This window comes from Ylistrum balloti, unplaced genomic scaffold (genome assembly GCF_031769215.1).
Source record: "Ylistrum balloti isolate Yb309-2 unplaced genomic scaffold, AGI_CSIRO_Ybal_v1 Utg370510, whole genome shotgun sequence".
NCBI classification, from domain to species: Eukaryota; Metazoa; Mollusca; class Bivalvia; order Pectinida; family Pectinidae; genus Ylistrum; species Ylistrum balloti.
This window is the reverse complement of record NW_026782329.1, coordinates 1,161,162-1,180,351: the sequence shown is the minus strand read 5'-3', so window position 1 is coordinate 1,180,351 and position 19,190 is coordinate 1,161,162. Positions and strand designations below refer to the sequence as shown.

General features: G+C 37.2%; 1 protein-coding gene across 1 annotated transcript in view; it reads right to left on the bottom strand.

Moving 5' to 3' along the window:
• Nucleotides 1-19,190, bottom strand: part of LOC132555681 (putative neural-cadherin 2) — a 43,216-nt gene that overhangs the window by 9,649 nt on the left and 14,377 nt on the right. The window contains exons 9-24 of the mRNA XM_060220036.1: nt 18,653-19,108; nt 17,246-17,605; nt 15,827-16,039; nt 14,803-14,983; nt 12,497-12,640; nt 12,157-12,281; nt 11,232-11,399; nt 10,277-10,598; nt 9,437-9,885; nt 7,821-8,059; nt 6,953-7,098; nt 4,971-5,222; nt 3,956-4,159; nt 2,802-2,916; nt 2,222-2,418; nt 218-447 (exon numbers count right to left, since the gene is read on the bottom strand). Of these exons, the coding sequence (XP_060076019.1) occupies nt 218-447; nt 2,222-2,418; nt 2,802-2,916; nt 3,956-4,159; nt 4,971-5,222; nt 6,953-7,098; nt 7,821-8,059; nt 9,437-9,885; nt 10,277-10,598; nt 11,232-11,399; nt 12,157-12,281; nt 12,497-12,640; nt 14,803-14,983; nt 15,827-16,039; nt 17,246-17,605; nt 18,653-19,108 (3,801 nt within the window). The remainder of the gene's footprint in view (nt 1-217; nt 448-2,221; nt 2,419-2,801; nt 2,917-3,955; nt 4,160-4,970; nt 5,223-6,952; nt 7,099-7,820; nt 8,060-9,436; nt 9,886-10,276; nt 10,599-11,231; nt 11,400-12,156; nt 12,282-12,496; nt 12,641-14,802; nt 14,984-15,826; nt 16,040-17,245; nt 17,606-18,652; nt 19,109-19,190) is intronic.

Below are 19,190 nucleotides of genomic sequence, written 5' to 3'. Positions count from 1 at the left end.
GCTATTAAAACACATTTCTACACTTTTTTTTAAAATCATCCAATTATTTCAATCAGTGATATATTGAGAGGAATAAAAAAAAATATGAAAGAAAAATGAAACATATGCAAAATGGATTATTATGGTAAAAACTTTAAGTCCTATAATGAAAGTGTAACTCAAAGTAACACATCTTTTATGACAACTGAACATGATTCAAGGAGAAAGGTCACCATACCTCATTTTTGTTGTCCGTGACTATTCCATTGAGTCGTGCACTTGTATAGTATGGAGATCCATGGGCAGCAAAGCGTATTTCTAAAAGATCCACTTTATCTAGCATGGTAACTATTTGTACATTGTCAACAGGTTTGCCTAGTTTTTCAGCCATCTTTTCACGGAAGAGTCTATAATGACTTTTACCATCATTTCCAGGTGGAGTACTGATAAATTCCTTAGCAGTGATTCCTGAAAAAGAGTTGATGAGAAAATTCACTACATGTTCATACAAATAATGGTTTGGAGAGATATTTTTTCAAGGATCACACATGAAAAGTAAGAATGTCCACGTTTCAGCCATCATCCTTGTAAAATTAGGATGTTCTTGTTTCAGCCATCATCCTTGTAAAATTAGGATGTTCTTGTTTCAGCCATCATCCTTGTAAAATAAGGATGTTCTTGTTTCAGCCATCATCCTTGTAAAATTAGGATGTTCTTGTTTCAGCCATCATCCTTGTAAAATTAGGATGTTCTTGTTTCAGCCATCATCCTTGTAAAATTAGGATGTTCTTGTTTCAGCTATCATCCTTATAAAATTAGGATGTTCTTGTTTCAGCTATCATCCTTATAAAGTCAGAATGACCAATATTTCAGGGACCATCCTTGTTAAGTTAAGATGTCCCATGTTTCAGGAACCATCCCTGTAATGTGAGGATGTTCCATGATACAGGAACCATCCCTGTAATGTGAGGATGTTCCATGATACAGAAACCATCCCTGTAATGTGAGGATGTTCCATGTTACAGAAACCATCCCTGTAATGTGAGGATGTTCCAAGATACAGAAACCATCCCTGTAATGTGAGGATGTTCCATGATACAGGAACCATCCCTGTAATGTGAGGATGTTCCATGATACAGAAACCATCCCTGTAATGTGAGGATGTTCCATGATACAGGAAACATTCCTGTAATGTGTGGATGTTCCATGATACAGGAACCATCCCTGTAATGTGAGGATGTTCCATGTTTCAGAAACCATTCCTGTAATGTGAGGATGTTCCATGATACAGGAACCATCCCTGTAATGAGAGGATGTTCCATGTTTCAGAAACCATCCCTGTAATGTGAGGATGTTCCATGTTACAGAAACCATCCCTGTAATGTGAGGATGTTCCATGATACAGAAACCATCCCTGTAAAGTGAGGATGTTCCATGTTACAGGAACCATTCCTGTAATGAGAGGATGTTCCATGTTTCAGAAACCATCCCTGTAATGTGAGGATGTTCCATGTTACAGAAACCATCCCTGTAATGTGAGAAACCATCCCTGTAAAGTGAGGATGTTCCATGATACAGAAACCACCCCTGTAATGTGAGGATGTTCCATGATACAGGAACCATCCCTGTAATGTGAGGATGTTCCATGTTTCAGAAACCATCCCTGTAATGTGAGGATGTTCCATGTTTCAGAAACCATCCCTGTAATGTGAGGATGTCCATGTTTCAGACCACCCCTGTAATGTGAGGATGTTCCATGTTACAGAAACCATCCCTGTAATGTGAGGATGTTCCATTATACAGAAACCATCCCTGTAATGTGAGGATGTTCCATGTTACAGACCACCCCTGTAATGTGAGGATGTTCCATGTTTCAGACCACCCCTGTAATGTGAGGATGCTCCATATTTCAGACCACCCCTGTAATGTGAGGATGCTCCATGTTTCAGACCACAACTGTAGATGTAGGATGCTCCATGTTACAGACCACCCCTGTAATGTGAGGATGTTCCATGTTTCAGACCACCCCTGTAATGTGAGGATGTTCCATGTTTCAGACCACAACTGTAGATGTAGGATGCTCCATGTTACAGACCACCCCTGTAATGTGAGGATGTTCCATGTTTCAGACCACCCCTGTAATGTGAGGATGTTCCATGTTTCAGACCACAACTGTAGATGTAGGTTAGTCCACTTACATGTTATTATATGCATATCATTCAGTGTAATAAGGTATACTAACCACTTAATCTGATAGAGCCCGCCTTGTAGGGGGCCTCAGCATCAAGCTCCTCCAGTGTTACTGTAACTGTTGTGGTGGAGACAACTGTGGTGACCACACCATTTATTTTGACGTTTGTGTCCTCCACAGTTACTTTGAAATCAAATGTGCCATATGGAACATTTGATAATATCACAATATCACCATTCAACTCGACTCTGTATAAAAGAAATCAAGAGATACTTAAATATCAGTCAAAGTCATTTCTTTTCGCAAGTTTTGTCAGGCAGTATCCTAGGAATATAACAGGTAAATATTTTTTCTCTAGGCCTTTAAGTTCATGAGAAGAAGTCATTTAAATGTTTTAACAAATTTGACCCTGTGACCTTGAATATACGTCAATGTCATTTGTTTTGGACAGTATTATTGGAATTCATCCTAGGACTACATTAGCCAACTATCATGCCTCTAGGTGTTATAGTTCATGACAAGAAGTCATTTAAAGGTTTTAACTTATAATCAGCAGTGGCAGACAGGTAACTAGATGTCCATTACGAATGATATGTTTCTTTATCTAACCCTTCTAGTCCTTTATAGTTACCTCACATAGAAATCTGTATAGTCTGATACTTTAGAAAAGGTTTTAGTAGCTCTGTCCTCATCTCCATCAAGATCGTTGAAACCTACACGGCCTATGACAACATTCTTAAGTATACCTGTAAATAGAGAATACAATGAAATATCCATAAAAAATAGAAACATTGGATTGATATCAGATAGTTTCAACATTAAAGTGATCTACAATTTGCTAGTCACAAGCTCATGAAAAAAACAAGAGGCCCATGGGCCTTAATGGTCATCTGACTATAAAAACTTAAATATGAAAGACGCCAAATAAGCCTAAAATAAAATGCTCAACTACTACACTACAGCTTACATAGAAGACAATGTTGGTTCTGAATTTGGTACACTGCACAATCTCTTAGTATTACCAATGCATACATAAAGTTTCATGATCCTAGTGTTAATGCAAGCAATGCTATGCTTTTGACAAAAACTTTTGAAAAATGCAGATAACTCTGTACCGAGGGGTCAGAGGCAATGATTTTGCTACACTGCAACATGCTTTTGTATGACTGATGTATACATCACGTTTCAGTATCCTAGTTTAATGTAGGCAAAGTGATGCTCCAGACATTAAATTTTAATGAAGGGCAATAACTCTGTAATAACGGGATTTCAGACCCTAATATTGGTACACAGCACATTGTCTATGATCAATGTAACTAACACGTTTCATAACCCTAGTTTAAATGCAAGCAATTTAAAGCTCTGCTCTAGACACTGAATTTTAACAAAGGGCAATAACTCTGTAATTAATGGGTTGAGTGCCCTGAATTTGGTACATTGCACACCACCTTAGTATGAACAATGTGTACACCAAATTTTATGATCTTTGCTTAACTGTTGGCAAAGCTCTGCTCTGAATATGGAAGAACAGACGGCAAAACAGACCAACGGGCGAACAAGGCGTATCTATATGCTCCTTAGAAGATGTTCAGGCCGCATAAAAAATGTCGTCATAGTCAGAAGTACGAGGAACATCTAATACAATCATACCTTCTATCACATTACAGTTAAAAAGTTTCGAATCCACTGTTTGCTGTACTGAAAATTGTTCATATTTCATCCTTATACAGTATCAAAACTGAAACATGTTACTCATCCGAGAAAAACTTCTGTAAGTACACTTACCGTTGTAATTGTAAGCAAAAAGTGACTGTTGAGCATCTGTGTTTTTGTTGTCATTCTCATCCTCAATAAGGATTGTGAGGGTGCTGGTAGCAGACATTCCATCTTTGTCCTGTATCACCACATCAACGAGGTAAAAGCTTGCTTCCTCACGGTCCAGTGATGTCAAGGAGCTACATGACAAGGCCTGGCCACCTTCAGATGGCACTGAAACAGACACAAACTGCATTTGTAGATGCTGACAGTAAGATTTCACTGAAGGCACAAACATTGGTATAAATATATAAATTGGTAGATGCCAACATTATGAGGTGTGACAAAGTATTTGTATCATTACTAATGGTAGTCATAATCCCTTATATCATTCTAGATTCCCTCTTTATCAAACTAAAAAGACAAGAGATCCTAGCAGGATCCTGGCACCCACCATCATTTGATCTTTCTTGTTCTTTGAAAATTGGATTTCCCTTCTTTTCTTTCCTCTGTTTGTGCTCTTAATTCTATGAAATTTTAAAATTCTTCCAAAAAATTAAAATTGTGGTTATAATCTTAAACTGCCAAATCCAAGATAGCTGCCAGTTGGCCAGTTTATTCTTTTTACCAGTCCTAAAATTGAATGGGCACAACTAAGGGTGAAGTTGAACCTATATATTATATTTGAGAAAGATCCATCCAGTACTTCTCAAGAAAGAGCATTAACAAACTTTCATTGTCAAAATCTGAGATAGCGCTTGGAAGCCATTTTGCTTTCCTGTTCAGTCCAAAATCAAAAGGGCAAAGCTAGGGACCTAGAGGAACCTATGCACATGAAATCTGACAAAGATTCATCCATTACTACTCAAGAAATAGCAACAAAGTACTGTTAATGGATGAACGATGCGCAACGTAAGGCAATTTTAATAATCCGTCATCTGATGATGGTGGGCCAAAAATGAAACAAAATAAACTTTGAAAGTATTTCATGGTACTTCGTAACAAATGGTATTTATTAAGAAATTAGACCTTTTGAAATTCTTACCAGCAGCTTGTATGTTAAACTCAAACTTGCCACACACAGATGGAGAATTGGAGTCACATACAACTTGGTTGAAACTAAATGGCGGTCCATTCTCTGGGCTGTCTGGATCTTGTGCATACAGTGTTTCAAAATTAGGCTGGGGTGGAATATTCTCCTTTATAGAAATTTGTGTTTTCTTCAGGATAGGTCCATTGTCATTTACATCTTCCAGAATGATCCTGATGACTGTGCTCCCTGTCTGTGGAGGTGAACCTACAACAGCAGATACACAGAAAACTACAGCCTTTAGAACCAGAAACTAAATAGTATCCTCAGTTATAACAAAGGTGGAACATTTTTACCAGTTGTATACATGTAGTGCTTGCATGATCTTATGAATCTGTTAATCTACATTAAGTTTAGATTTGAAATCTATTAAACTTTTTTGTAATAAACTTTTCACAAGAATAATAGTCGAGTACAACATGATTCTTTACACCAATGTTATATACAGTATGGGAAATTATTCTTTGTCTTCATTCCAGAATGGTATGATATTCATGACAAGCAATAATTAAGGTAGCATACATCCTAAAGACCCCTGTTACTGTAAGATAGCAAACATCTTCCAGTTTCCATGTCACAGTAAGATAGCATGCATCCTTAAGTCTCCATGTCACAATAAGGTAGCATACATCCTTAAGTCTCCATATCATAATAAGATAGCATACATCCTTAAGTCTCCATATCATAATAAGGTAGCATACATCCTTAAGTCTCCATGTCACAATAAGGTAGCATACATCTTCAAGTCTCCATGTCACAATAAGGTAACATACATCTTCAAGTCTCCATGTCACAATATGCTAGCATACATCCTTAAGTCTCCATGTCACAATAAGGTAGCATACATCTTTAAGTCTCCATGTCACAATAAGGCAGCATACATCCTTAAGTCTCCATGTCACAATAAGGCAGCACACATCTTTAAGTCTCCATGTCACAATAAGGTAGCATACATCATTAAGTCTCCATGTTACAATAAGGTAGCATACATCATTAAGTCTCCATGTTACAATAAGATAGCATACATCCTTAAGTCTCCATATCATAATAAGATAGCATACATCCTTAAGTCTCCATATCATAATAAGATAGCATACATCCTTAAGTCTCCATATCATAATAAGGTAGCATACATCCTTAAGTCTCCATATCATAATAAGGTAGCATACATCCTTAAGTCTCCATGTCACAATAAGGTAACATACATCTTCAAGTCTCCATGTCACAATATGCTAGCATACATCCTTAAGTCTCCATGTCACAATAAGGTAGCATACATCTTTAAGTCTCCATGTCACAATAAGGTAGCATACATCCTTAAGTCTCCATGTCACAATAAGGTAGCATACATCTTTAAGTCTCCATGTCACAATAAGGTAGCATACATCATTAAGTCTCCATGTTACAATAAGATAGCATACATCCTTAAGTCTCCATATCATAATAAGGTAGCATACATCCTTTAGTCTCCATATCATAATAAGGTAGCATACATCTTTAAGTCTCCATGTTACAATAAGATAGCATACATCCTTTAGTCTCCATATCATAATAAGGTAGCATACATCTTTAAGTCTCCATGTTACAATAAGATAGCATACATCCTTAAGTCTCCATATCATAATAAGATAGCATACATCCTTAAGTCTCCATATCATAATAAGGTAGCATACATCTTTAAGTCTCCATGTTACAATAAGATAGCATACATCCTTAAGTCTCCATATCATAATAAGATAGCATACATCCTTAAGTCTCCATATCATAATAAGGTAGCATACAGCCTTAAGTCTCCATGTCATAAGGTAGCATACATCCTTCAGTCTTCATGTCACAGTTTATCAATCAATATTGACATCCATAAAGTAGATGCAGGACATAAAAATCCTATTTTCATATTCTGTGCATTACAAGGCTTTTCTATATGATTTTCTTACCTGAATCTATAGCCAAAACAGTAAGATCAAATTCAGGTACAGTCTCTCGATCCAACGCTCTCTGGACCTTTATCTTTCCTTGACCTTGAGGAAGATTTTCAATTGCAAAGTATTTGTTGATGTCTGTATCCAGAAGGATAAAAAATCTGAAAAGAATTAGAGGTCACATAAAACACTACACAGAACATATCATATAATCAAGTAAACTCGCCTAACAGATAACCCAGTAAACTCACCTATAAAATAACCCAGTAAACTCAAATATAAAATAACCCAGATAATCCAGTAAACTCACATATAAAATAACCCAGATAACCCAGTAAACTCAAATATAAAATAACCCAGATAATCCAATAAGCTCACCTATAAAATAACCCAGTAAATTCACATATCAGATAATCCCATAAACTAACATATCAGATAACCCAGTAAACTCACCTATAAAATAACCCAGTAAACTCAAATATAAAATAACCCAGATAATCCAGTAAACTCAAATATAAAATAACCCAGATAACCCAGTAAACTCAAATATAAAATAACCCAGATAATCCAATAAGCTCACCTATAAAATAACCCAGTAAACTAACCTATAAAATAACCCAGTAAATTTAGATACTTTAATTCAGAATAATTTATCAAAAATGAAATATTTTATAGCCAATGTTCAATGTTATCATTTTTCAAAGCCTGCTCAGTTGTTCATTTCTATTAGCAACTTTTAGAACAAAGTTGAGAGACAGACAATGGCTGCCACAGAATCCTGTCAGATGTTGGCAGCTCACACCTGATGAGCTAAAAAAATTCTACATTATTATAACTGACAAAAAATCTAACAGAATTGTTGTTTAAACAATTCAACACTTACTCAAATGCCTGGTTGTCACCAGAATCAATATCAGTTGCCGTAAAATTTGCTATTTCTGTGTTAACACTAATATCTTCAGAGATATTGCCCCCTTGACGAACATGGATGTCAGAAAAAACAGGAGCATTATCGTTGACATCTTCCACTGTTACTTCAACATAACATATAGCTGAGTTAGTTCCATCTGTCACAGTTACCGAGATGTTGAAAAATGTCTCACCAATGTCAAAATCAGGACTCTGGAAACCAAAATCAAAAAGGAAAAAGATTATTTGTGAAAATGAGATCCAAACATTAATACAAACACATATCCTGTACAAAATATGTTTGATTGGTCAGTGAAAATAATTCACAACAGTGTAACTGCAAACATACTGTCAACAAATTTCTCATTTGAATTTCTAACCCAGACAACAATTGTTAATGATGTGGAAGACCTATGACACATCATGAAAATAATGTCAGGAACAATAGCATGACCCCAAATAGTCGCCTCATTTTGCTTTTTACTATTGTTACAAATCCTGATTCTGGAAACCCAGTTTTCAGTTTCCTGAAAAATAATGCATAAAAACAAAAAAAAATAAATTTAAAAAAATAAAAATAAAATAAATGAAAAATAAAAACAACAGTACTTTATTGTTTACTTGTGAATTATAGCATCACTGATATGAAAGTTTCATCACAATATATACCCTCGAAAATTTTAAAACATAATGTCACCACATTATACCTGGACAGGAAATGATTCAAAATGATCAAATGTAACACTTCACTTTTTAACTCTTTATTTCAAAAACAAAATCACTCATCCATAGGTCACACACTGTTGTCCAACAAACAAGAGGTCCAACTGGCCTGCATCACTCACCTGATATTCAACGTTCATCAAAATTAGAATCGGTGTTTATCACAATCACATGAACATGTTAACCTATGGTACTTAAAGTGGGCACATCCAATTCTAATCAATTTCCACAACAAACAGTTTCTAATACCCAACATTCAACAATGACACTTTCGACCTAGGTTATAGGTAATCACCATTTTTTTTGCTCTCCAAATTTGACCTTTGACCTAGAAACACTTTTGCTGACTTTTAGTTTACAGAAAGAATTTTTTTTACAGGTTTTGACAATTGGACCTGTGACCTTGAATATGGTTCAAGGTCATTTATTTTTCAGAAAATTTGTCAAGCTTCATCCCAGAAACCTATCAGCAAAACACCATGATTTTGCACATATTTGTTGGTCAGAAGTGGTTATTTACATGTTTTACTACCGTTGGCCCCTGTGATCTTGAGTAAGGGTCAAGGTCATTTCTTTTCGCAAATTTTGATGGGCTTCATCCCAGCAACCAACCAGTCAAATACTATAATGACATTTGGTCATTTGGTTATTGATAAAAAGTTGCTTATGTGGAAAGGTTGACATTAGACAGACAGACAGACAGACAGACAGACACCACACCACACCATGGCATAAGCTGGCTTGATCCTTTGGGCAAGGTGAGTGAAAAATCAACAAGTTTGTGGAAGTGATAAAATTATGATAACAGTGTTTATCAGATATTTTTGAGGATATGACAATATTTGATATTGACACAAGTATACTTACATCATGGACAATGACGTTAGCCACACTGTTTTCTTGTTGTATGGCAAAGTGTGCAAAATCTGAATCTGAAACCCTGTAGGACAAGATGTCCAATGTGTCTGCATCATACGCATGAACTGCTATGAATTTACCCTCCAAAGTCTCCTTAATGGTAACAGACTGTAGACTATCGTTACAGTGAGGATTGTTGTCGTTGATGTCTATAACATAGATAGTGGCTGTACCAGTGGTGGATCTGGCAGTGCCTCCAGTGCCACCATCCTGGGCAGACACAAGAACAGTGAACTGGTCATTCTGCTCACGATCAATTACAACGTTGGTTTGAATCACACCAGAACTCCTGATTGGAATTCTGAAAAAAGGGTTGGTGACTGGGACTAAGCTATAGGACACTTCTCCATTTGGACCCTCATCAATATCATCAGCAATGACCCTCATCACAGTAGTACCTGAAACACAAAATTTTCCAGAATTTATACATCTATTTCCATTTACGAAGACAAATTTAAGCTCATCTTCTTTTCAAAGGGTGACTTATGCCAATGCTTGAATATGTCACTTATTTTTGTTTAAATTCAAAGTTTTACACCAAATTTTAGAGTTGATATATCAATAAACTGAGGAATTCTTGTGACAGAAATCCTGCTGCAACTACTTTCCATTTTAACAATTTCAATTCATAACACCAATGCCACATTCCAAAACATCTAGGCCAAGAGTCAATATTACAAATAATTAATATATACATGAGGAAAAAAGACCTGAAATGCCTAGACATTTTTGTTGACCTAGGAATGGCCATGACTCAGACTTCAGATTTAGGGTTAAATAATATCTTACCGACAGGCTGCTCCTCCACTACACTGCCTACCAGAGTTCCTTCAACAAAGATTGGGTCGTTGTCATTCATGTCCTGCAAATTAATTTTGACCGTTGCATAACCTGTCCTCGGGTTGCTAGAGGAAGGTTCGTCTATTGCACTCACAATAAAAGTAACGACAGGCTGAGTGTCTCTATCTAACTCTCCCTTCACTGTTAGGTTGCCAGTGGTTGCATCAAGCTCAAATTTGCTGCTGATGGACGTGTCCCCAGGGTCTGTTAGAATGCTGTACCTAATATTTGTCTGTGTTACCCTGCCTGTGTCCCCATCAGCAGCCAGCACCTATAATTACCAAGAGTTTTTCTTTCAAAAACGAAATTTGGATAAAGACAATACAAAATACCTCTAAAGTTGTTTTCACTTCATTCACTTAAGTAAGACAATACACAAATAAACATAAAATAAATGAGTCAAAAAGATATTTCAGTAATTAAGGTAAATAAGTTCAACAAATAACAATCAGAAATTATCTCTTACAGCACAAACATCAAATATCTAGAAAGCAGTTATTAATATCACTTTTTTATCTCCTATAATTTCCGAACAAGTTACCAGAAGCTGTTCAGAAGGAACGATAAGAAGCTACATTCTGGTGATATAAGATTAGAAATCAGTATCATGTGTACATCAACTCAAAACACTTGACAATGGTATAAAGTAAACATTTTGATGACATAAGACTAGTAATCAAACAGTTTGAAGAACATGATTGCTAGGAAAATACACGAGCATTATTTTGAGCTGTAAGCACCACGAAAGTACAATCTATAAACTTCAGAGTGTTTCCTATGTAACAACTATCTACAACAACGGAACCTGTGCTAACAACGTTATCAAGTCTATGTTAATTGTGTACATGTAATATTTTGCTTTGAGTAAGATCGTACTGCTCATACATGTATACTCTACACTTACCCGACCAAACAAATAGGGATTACTGCTATAGTCTCCCTCGTTGACATTGTCGAAATTGTACGTAGATTGGGAGAAAACAGGAGGCATGTCATTTACATCCAATACCGTTATATCAACATTGGTTTGTGCGATGAATTTCCCATCAAAAACTTTTGCTGTACATGAATACTACAATAAAGAAAACACATATTTATTTACAAATCAACTGACTCATTCATGATAGACTTCTTACAGTGGTGAATAGTTGTAAAAGAATAAGATTTAATCAATTTTGACTGAAAATTTAGCAAAAAATCTTAAAATTAATAAATTTTTTTAAAAAAATATGATCTTAAAATAAATAAAAAAATTTTGAAAATATGATGATTATGCCATGAAATTACACTTCATAACTTATCAACCAAACTTTAAGCATTGATTGACCCTCAAATGAAATTGCATCATTATCAAGTTTTCAATAATTAGAATATTTGAATGCTGGGTATTTTTCAGATAAATTCTCCTCATAGCTGGTGGCTGTTTCACTGAACAACATACTGGAGGTCTTTCATATGCCATTCTGAGAAACTACCATAAAGTATTTCGCCCTAGGACACACACACAACAGCACAGACCGGTCTGTCTCTCAGCTTCCTAAGAAACGCTTCACCAAGGATGGAGAGTTTTGAACCATGAACCTCAGACCTTCACTTTAGGTTGATATACGGAGAGCTAGGTTAATGGGGGATGGATTTACAACACAGGAGAGTTGCATAGCTAGATTAATTGTAGCTAGGTCACTAATGCAGGATATAGGGACAACAAGATTAATGGTAGATAGGTCACTAATGGGCTGGGACAAACAAATTAATGTTGAATTGTCCTCCCTAATAAGCTAGTGAAACTGGTCAGCTTTTGATTTGTTCCTTTCAGGTTTAACACTTACACTAGCTGTTGATTCAAAGTCAAGGTAACCAGAAACATAGATCACTCCAGTGGTCCAATTAGCAGAAAATGGTATCACAGCTCCAGTTGGTATATTGCAGTCCAGGGTAAATCGAAACACATGACCTGTTGAGCAATTATAACATAAATAGATATAAAAACATTTAAAAAAATTTAACTCCTTATAAAACTAATTTCAAATTAACAGGTTATTAAACTTGGTTTAAACTATTTATGTATCATATTTGATTTCAACTCCCTAAACAGCTGATACTGATCTAAATTTTATGTACAAGTCTGAACTCAGCATAAGTGTTAAGTTTGAGTTAGGGTCTACAAACCTGAGTCTAGGTCTGTTGCCTTGAGTTCCCCGACAGATGATTCCAGAGCTGCATCCTCGGGGACAGTGAATGCGTATTGCTGTAAGTCAAATGTTGGTGTGTTGTCATTGGCATCACTGATTTGTATCTGTACAGTGGCAGTAGCTGAAGTGAGATTAAAACATTTTATCTATATCATTGAGTTTATTGTAGTATACCTGACTAAGGGAGCTGTAATAATCTACAGCACTCCCATCATTCACAGTTTTACCAGTTCATGATGTCTTTGTCACTCTTTAAGGTATGATGGCCAGCATGCACCATAACACTACTCACATCAAGGTAGCATCATTATTTTATGAAGCATAACCATGGTGCAACCTGATATCATCAATTTCGATGCACATATAATGGAATATTGATGATGGAATGGTAAATAGATTTCAGAATAACTTCAGATTTTCTACTTATATTCTTTACAGTATGTAAGAAAAATTATAAAACATGGGTCTGTTCTGTGGACAGGGATATTTCAACCAGAGTTTAAGAGTTTGGCAAGTAAGCATAAGAATTGTCCTCATGTAAGTATTTTTTTTCTATTCAGCATTCGCAAGCCTTATGCTGAATAGCCAAACTATACCAGTCAGAGTTGAAATATACCTGTCCATGGAATACAGCCATGAAACATTCTGTTCATCATCTCACCATGACACACTAACCTCCCTATAGATATGATAAAAGTTTTACACAGAATTCCAACATTCCAGCAAAACCCAAAACAAAGTAAAAACCTGAACAATATCTATGATATCAATGCAATGAACAGCGAGTTATCTTAATTATTTAATCATTCTATAGAGAGGAAACATGATACACAGGCTGTCTAACTATAACTGAAGAAGCCAGCTAACCAACTACCAACACAGACTGGCCAGCTAACCAACTACCAACACAGACTGCCCAGCTGACCAACTACCACCACAGACTGGCCAGCTGACCAACTACAACCACAGACTGGCCAGCTGACCAACTACCACCACAGACTGGACAGCTGACCAACCACCACCACAGACTGGCCAGCTGACCAACTACCAACACAGACTGCCCAGCTGACCAACTACCACCACAGACTGGCCAGCTGACCAACTACCACCACAGACTGGCCAGCTGACCAACTACCAACACAGACTGCCCAGCTAACCAACTACCAACATAGACTGGCCAGCTGACCAACTACCAACACAGACTGGCCAGCTGACCAACTACCAACAGACTGGCCAGCTGACCAACTACCAACACAGACTGGCCAGCTAACCAACTACCAACACAGACTGGCCAGCTGACCAACTACCACCACAGACTGGCCAGCTGACCAACTACCAACACAGACTGGCCAGCTGACCAACTACCAACAGACTGCCCAGCTGACCAACTACCAACACAGACTGGCCAGCTGACCCACTACCACCACAGACTGGCCAGCTAACCAACTACCAACACAGACTGCCCAGCTGACCAACTACCAACACAGACTGGCCAGCTGACCAACTACCACCACAGACTGGCTTTTGACCAAATACCACCACAGACTGGCCAGCTGACCAACTACCAACACAGACTGGCCAGTTTACCAACTACCACCACAGACTGCCCAGCTGACCAACTACCACCACAGACTGGCCAGCTGACCATCTACAACCACAGACTGGCCAGCTGACCAACAACCAACACAGACTGGCCAGTTTACCAACTACCACCACAGACTGACCAGCTGACCAACTACCACCACAGACTGGCCAGCTGACCAACAACCAACACAGACTGGCCAGTTTACCAACTACCACCACAGACTGACCAGCTGACCAACAACCAACACAGACTGGCCAGTTTACCAACTACCACCACAGACTGACCAGCTGACCAACTACCAACACAGACTGGCCAGCTGACCCACTACCACCACAGACTGGCCAGCTAACCAACTACCAACACAGACTGCCCAGCTGACCAACTACCAACACAGACTGGCCAGCTGACCAACTACCACCACAGACTGGCTTTTGACCAAATACCACCACAGACTGGCCAGCTGACCAACTACCAACACAGACTGGCCAGTTTACCAACTACCACCACAGACTGCCCAGCTGACCAACAACCACCACAGACTGGCCAGCTGACCAACTACCAACACAGGCTGGCCAGCTGACCAACTACCACCAAAGACTGGCCAGCTGACTAACAACCACCACAGACTGGCCAGCTGACTAACAACCACCACAGACTGCTAGCCAGCTAACTGTCTCAGTAGTATACAAAGTACCCACCACTATTTGATGTTCCTGGAGGCTGATGGTTTGGTGTTGCAGAAGGTGCTCCATCTTTTGCAATAAGACTGAAGTAGTAAATTTGTTCCTCCTCTGCATCAAACACCTTCTTGGTTCTGATTTCTCCTGACACACTGTCAATACTAAAGAAGGCACTGCTGCTTTGTTCATAGTAAGTTACCTGTAAAGAATACAAAAAAAACTGCATTATAATGAACAACAAATCTTTACCTTTTTAGGTGTAAGCTGTATCCGGGAAATATGACACTAGAGGCTGCAGTCAGGTGACACAGAATGTGATACATCTTGTGTGACTCTGATCAGCTTATGCTGGTTGTGAGTTGACAATCATTGGTCTATACAGATCTGAGACCCTCAGGGAACCTTATCAATATTTGTGTTCAAGATGCTTGTGCTTACCCCACTGAACATCATGTGGGAGGCCTGTTATATTCTCAGCTTCCTGAGAAACAGAATCTGTCATAGGTAGAGGCTGAACAAAACACCTGATATAACCTCACTGAACATCATGTCGGAGGCCTGTTACATTCTCAGCTTCCTGAGAAACAGAATCTGTCATAGGTAGAGGCTGAACAAAACACCTGATATAACCTCACTGAACATCATGCCGGAGGCCTGTTACATTCTCAGCTTCCTGAGAAACAGAATCTGTCATAGGTAGAGGCTGAACAAAACACCTGATATTACCTCACTGAACATCATGTCGGAGGCCTGTTACATTCTCAGCTTCCTGAGAAACAGAATCTGTCATGAGTATAGATTTTCCTCTTGATCTTCACCTTAGTTTGTCTGATGATCTACTGACTAACCTATCACATAACTATAAATATCTTAGTTGAATATCGACAAAATTATGCTTATGCAACAGTCCTTCAGAAAAATGTTTTTAAAGAGAAGATTTAAGAGGATACAAAATGAAAAGAGATTGTAATTCAGCTTCTTAAAACATTCAACTGTTGATAAAATCTAAATATAAAGTTTCCCTGCTGTCGATGATACTTACATTGCTGTAGGCTGGAGTGAAGGTATCACCATCTATGGCCACAACAAAACCAACAGGCTCTTGAGGATCAAGTCCTTCCAATACATCAAGCTTGATATTGTAGTTATCAGCACTGATAAACGGTTCTCCAATATATTCCGGGTTCAGCATGTTTTTGTCTTCATTTTCGATTTTCGCAAAAATATATGTATTTTGTGGTTCTGGTTGCTCGTTCTGTTTTGGAAGAACCAAAAGATTAAAATACACAAAGAAAATATATTTCCATGTTATAAAGTGGATGACCAAAACTTGTAGAGTTCCTGGAATTACATCTACAGAAAGAACCACGTCATTAGAGAAATTACGTAAACCACTTAAGATATTTGCTTCATTCTTCAACTTAGATGTAAATATTTTGTCATGTTAAAATCTGAATCATCTAACAGTTATTAGTATGTCGTTTGAAATGTCAAATTTTACTTTGCAGTCGATGTAATAATGAGAGAAGCATACTGTGCTTGAAAGGCTATCTTGATAGAGGCTGAACACATAGTGTAAACATACTTAAGTACAGCACAACTATTATTAAATTTTGGCATATCATCAACTTTTGACAAATTAGGGCAATGATAAATTTGCGTATCAACAATAACTGCTATACAAATATTGTTCATTATTGCTTTATGTCCTATTAACAGCCAGGATCATTTAAAGACATGCCAGGTTTGCTGTACAAGACACTGCTATTGGTGCAATTATATTTTAGTGAAATATGTTCAGCATGAAAAACACTTCAATAGAATTACAACTAAAATATATACAGGGACCTTCAATTCAAAAATCTGACTAACACAGCACAATGATATACCATCCGCATTTTTCCTGAATTTGCAATAAAACTGACATCGGGTTATAGCTTAAATAATATGGGGTTACAAAAAACAATTTTAAAGGAACTGCTTGAATTATTATCTGTGTAAGATATAAAACAGGACCAACTTTTAAAACTGGTTTTGTCGGAGAGACATGAATGCCCCGGTAACCAGGGAGAAGTGGGCACCTTCAGTGTTATTGACTTTATATTAAGATGTATATTCAGGACTTATAAGATAAAACTGAAGTTCTTCTGGCAGATTATTTTAAGCTCCCACTGTAGTAGTGCAAGGCTCTCCAATATCAATCTTACTGAAAATTTTAATTCAAATTCTGAAAATGGTCATAGCTCTAGAAAATGTATTTGATCATAACCAAATCACTTCTTGACTTAAATATCATTATAGAACTACTTACCAAATACAAGTTCTAATCTTCCTGTTAAAGAGTTAATGAACAGAAAATAACGAAATGACGACCCAGACTCACAAACCGTGAAATGAGAGAAGCCTCAGAATCACCCTGCAGTCTAAATGAGATGTTCTAAAATGTAACATAAAAACTTACGGAGGCTCGCAGCACTAGCTTCATCTCCGGATACTTTTCATATCTGATCCTTTCTTTGGCAATCACCAGCTCAAATTGTCCAATATTTGTGGTGGGATCTACTTCACGTATAATAATCAGGCCGTCAACGTTATTAACAATCTGAAGACTGACGGCAGCCTGATCAGCATTGGAGGAAACTACTATATTTCCTACAACAGTTCCGATGTCATCCACTTCTGACATGCCAAAGGTGTATTCAGCTTGAGATGTGCTGGGTGGACGGTAGTCTGACTGCAATGTCATGGTAATGGTCGTAGAGCTGGACCGCGGAGAACTTCCACTGTCTGTAGCCATCACTTCCAACACAATAGAGGGTGGCTGTAATTGAAAGAACATCACACACTCATTCAAAGTATGTAATTCTTATATCAATGTACCTAGAAAATGAGCTGACATCTTAATTAAACTAAATTCTATCTCCTATTGGCACAGTTCAGAATACACACATGTACTGGGCATTCTATTTAAATTATTCAATATTGATACGTTACTAAATTGATTGATGTTTGGGTTAGTGCACCTCCCCTTTAGATTTTACCTATTGTGATTTTCCTCAATTGCTTTCTAAGCTTCAAGATTAAGAATATTAACATCACCGAAGAATTCTAAAAGGACAAAACAGCTGTATGATGCAGTTAAATACATTATTTGTTTTTAGTATATCTATGCTTAATTTTCAATGAAAGGTGCCTTTCACTTGTGTGTCTCATTAAAAATATAGGCTGTGGCCTTTACATCATTACATGTGTGGTCTAAAGCTTTGTGGTGTTGTCTATTCTATCACAAAACATATACAAATCCTGATAATATAAAAACTCGCTCAATACCAATGAAAATTAAATTCCTTGCAAAATGTCTTCAGTATTGTTTTCCTGCTTATTGGTTACAAACAAAACCAGAGTAATACACAACTATATTTAAGTCTCTTGAACACTGCGAGGTTTTAAATCAACATAATACAAACTATCCAATTCAGAGTCAGCAAATTGTGATGTGTGACACAGATTAGCTTTCTTAACATTGTCACATAGTATGAAACCTGTATAGGATGAAAGCATTTGAGCAGTCCTCAAGAATTCATCATAACTGGGTTGGATTGTAAATTGTAAAAGTGTGGAAACAGTAAAAATGTTCATCCACAAAACAAAAACATTCAGGCAAAGTTTAAGGTACAGGAAATAATTTTTTTTTTCGCTAATACACATTTGTATTTTATGAACTATATCTAAGAAAATAATTCCCATCTTGCAGACTAATTTGTCAATTCTTGATTTCTATACCATTAAACTGCCAATCCTAGGTATCTTTTTAATGAAAATAAAGAGAGATTTTGGGCTCTATAAATTTCAGCATAAAAGTACTTACAGCATTACCAAGATTCGCAGCAGTTTTTATCACTCCATTATTGTTGATGTTGAAATAATTGCCTGGATTCTGAATGAAACTATACTTAACATCAGCATTCACACCACTGTCATCATCCTCCGCTAGAACAACAATGCCGACAGTTCCAATTGGAGAATCTCTATATAAAGTTTGAGAGTAGGTAGTGGATGTAAACACAGGAGAGTGGTCATTTGTATCGGCCAGATTCACAACAAAGGTACAAAGATCACTAAGGGGTGGGTCTCCTCGGTCCGTCGCCTGCACTGTGATAAACATTATATCAGAAAACAGCTCCCTATCAAGACGTGCTGTTGTTGTTATCTTACCAGTCTTCTTATCAATACTGAAATACTTTGAAGAGTCAAAGTTTCTGTCCCTTCTTAATGAGTATTCTACTTCACTTTTCTCCCCGCGGCTGGTGTCCACTGCTTCAACCTAAATGCAACATAATAGAGGACCATACAGTGTTTCATTCTTCACCAAACATAACAAATTTACCACAAAACTTTGATCATCA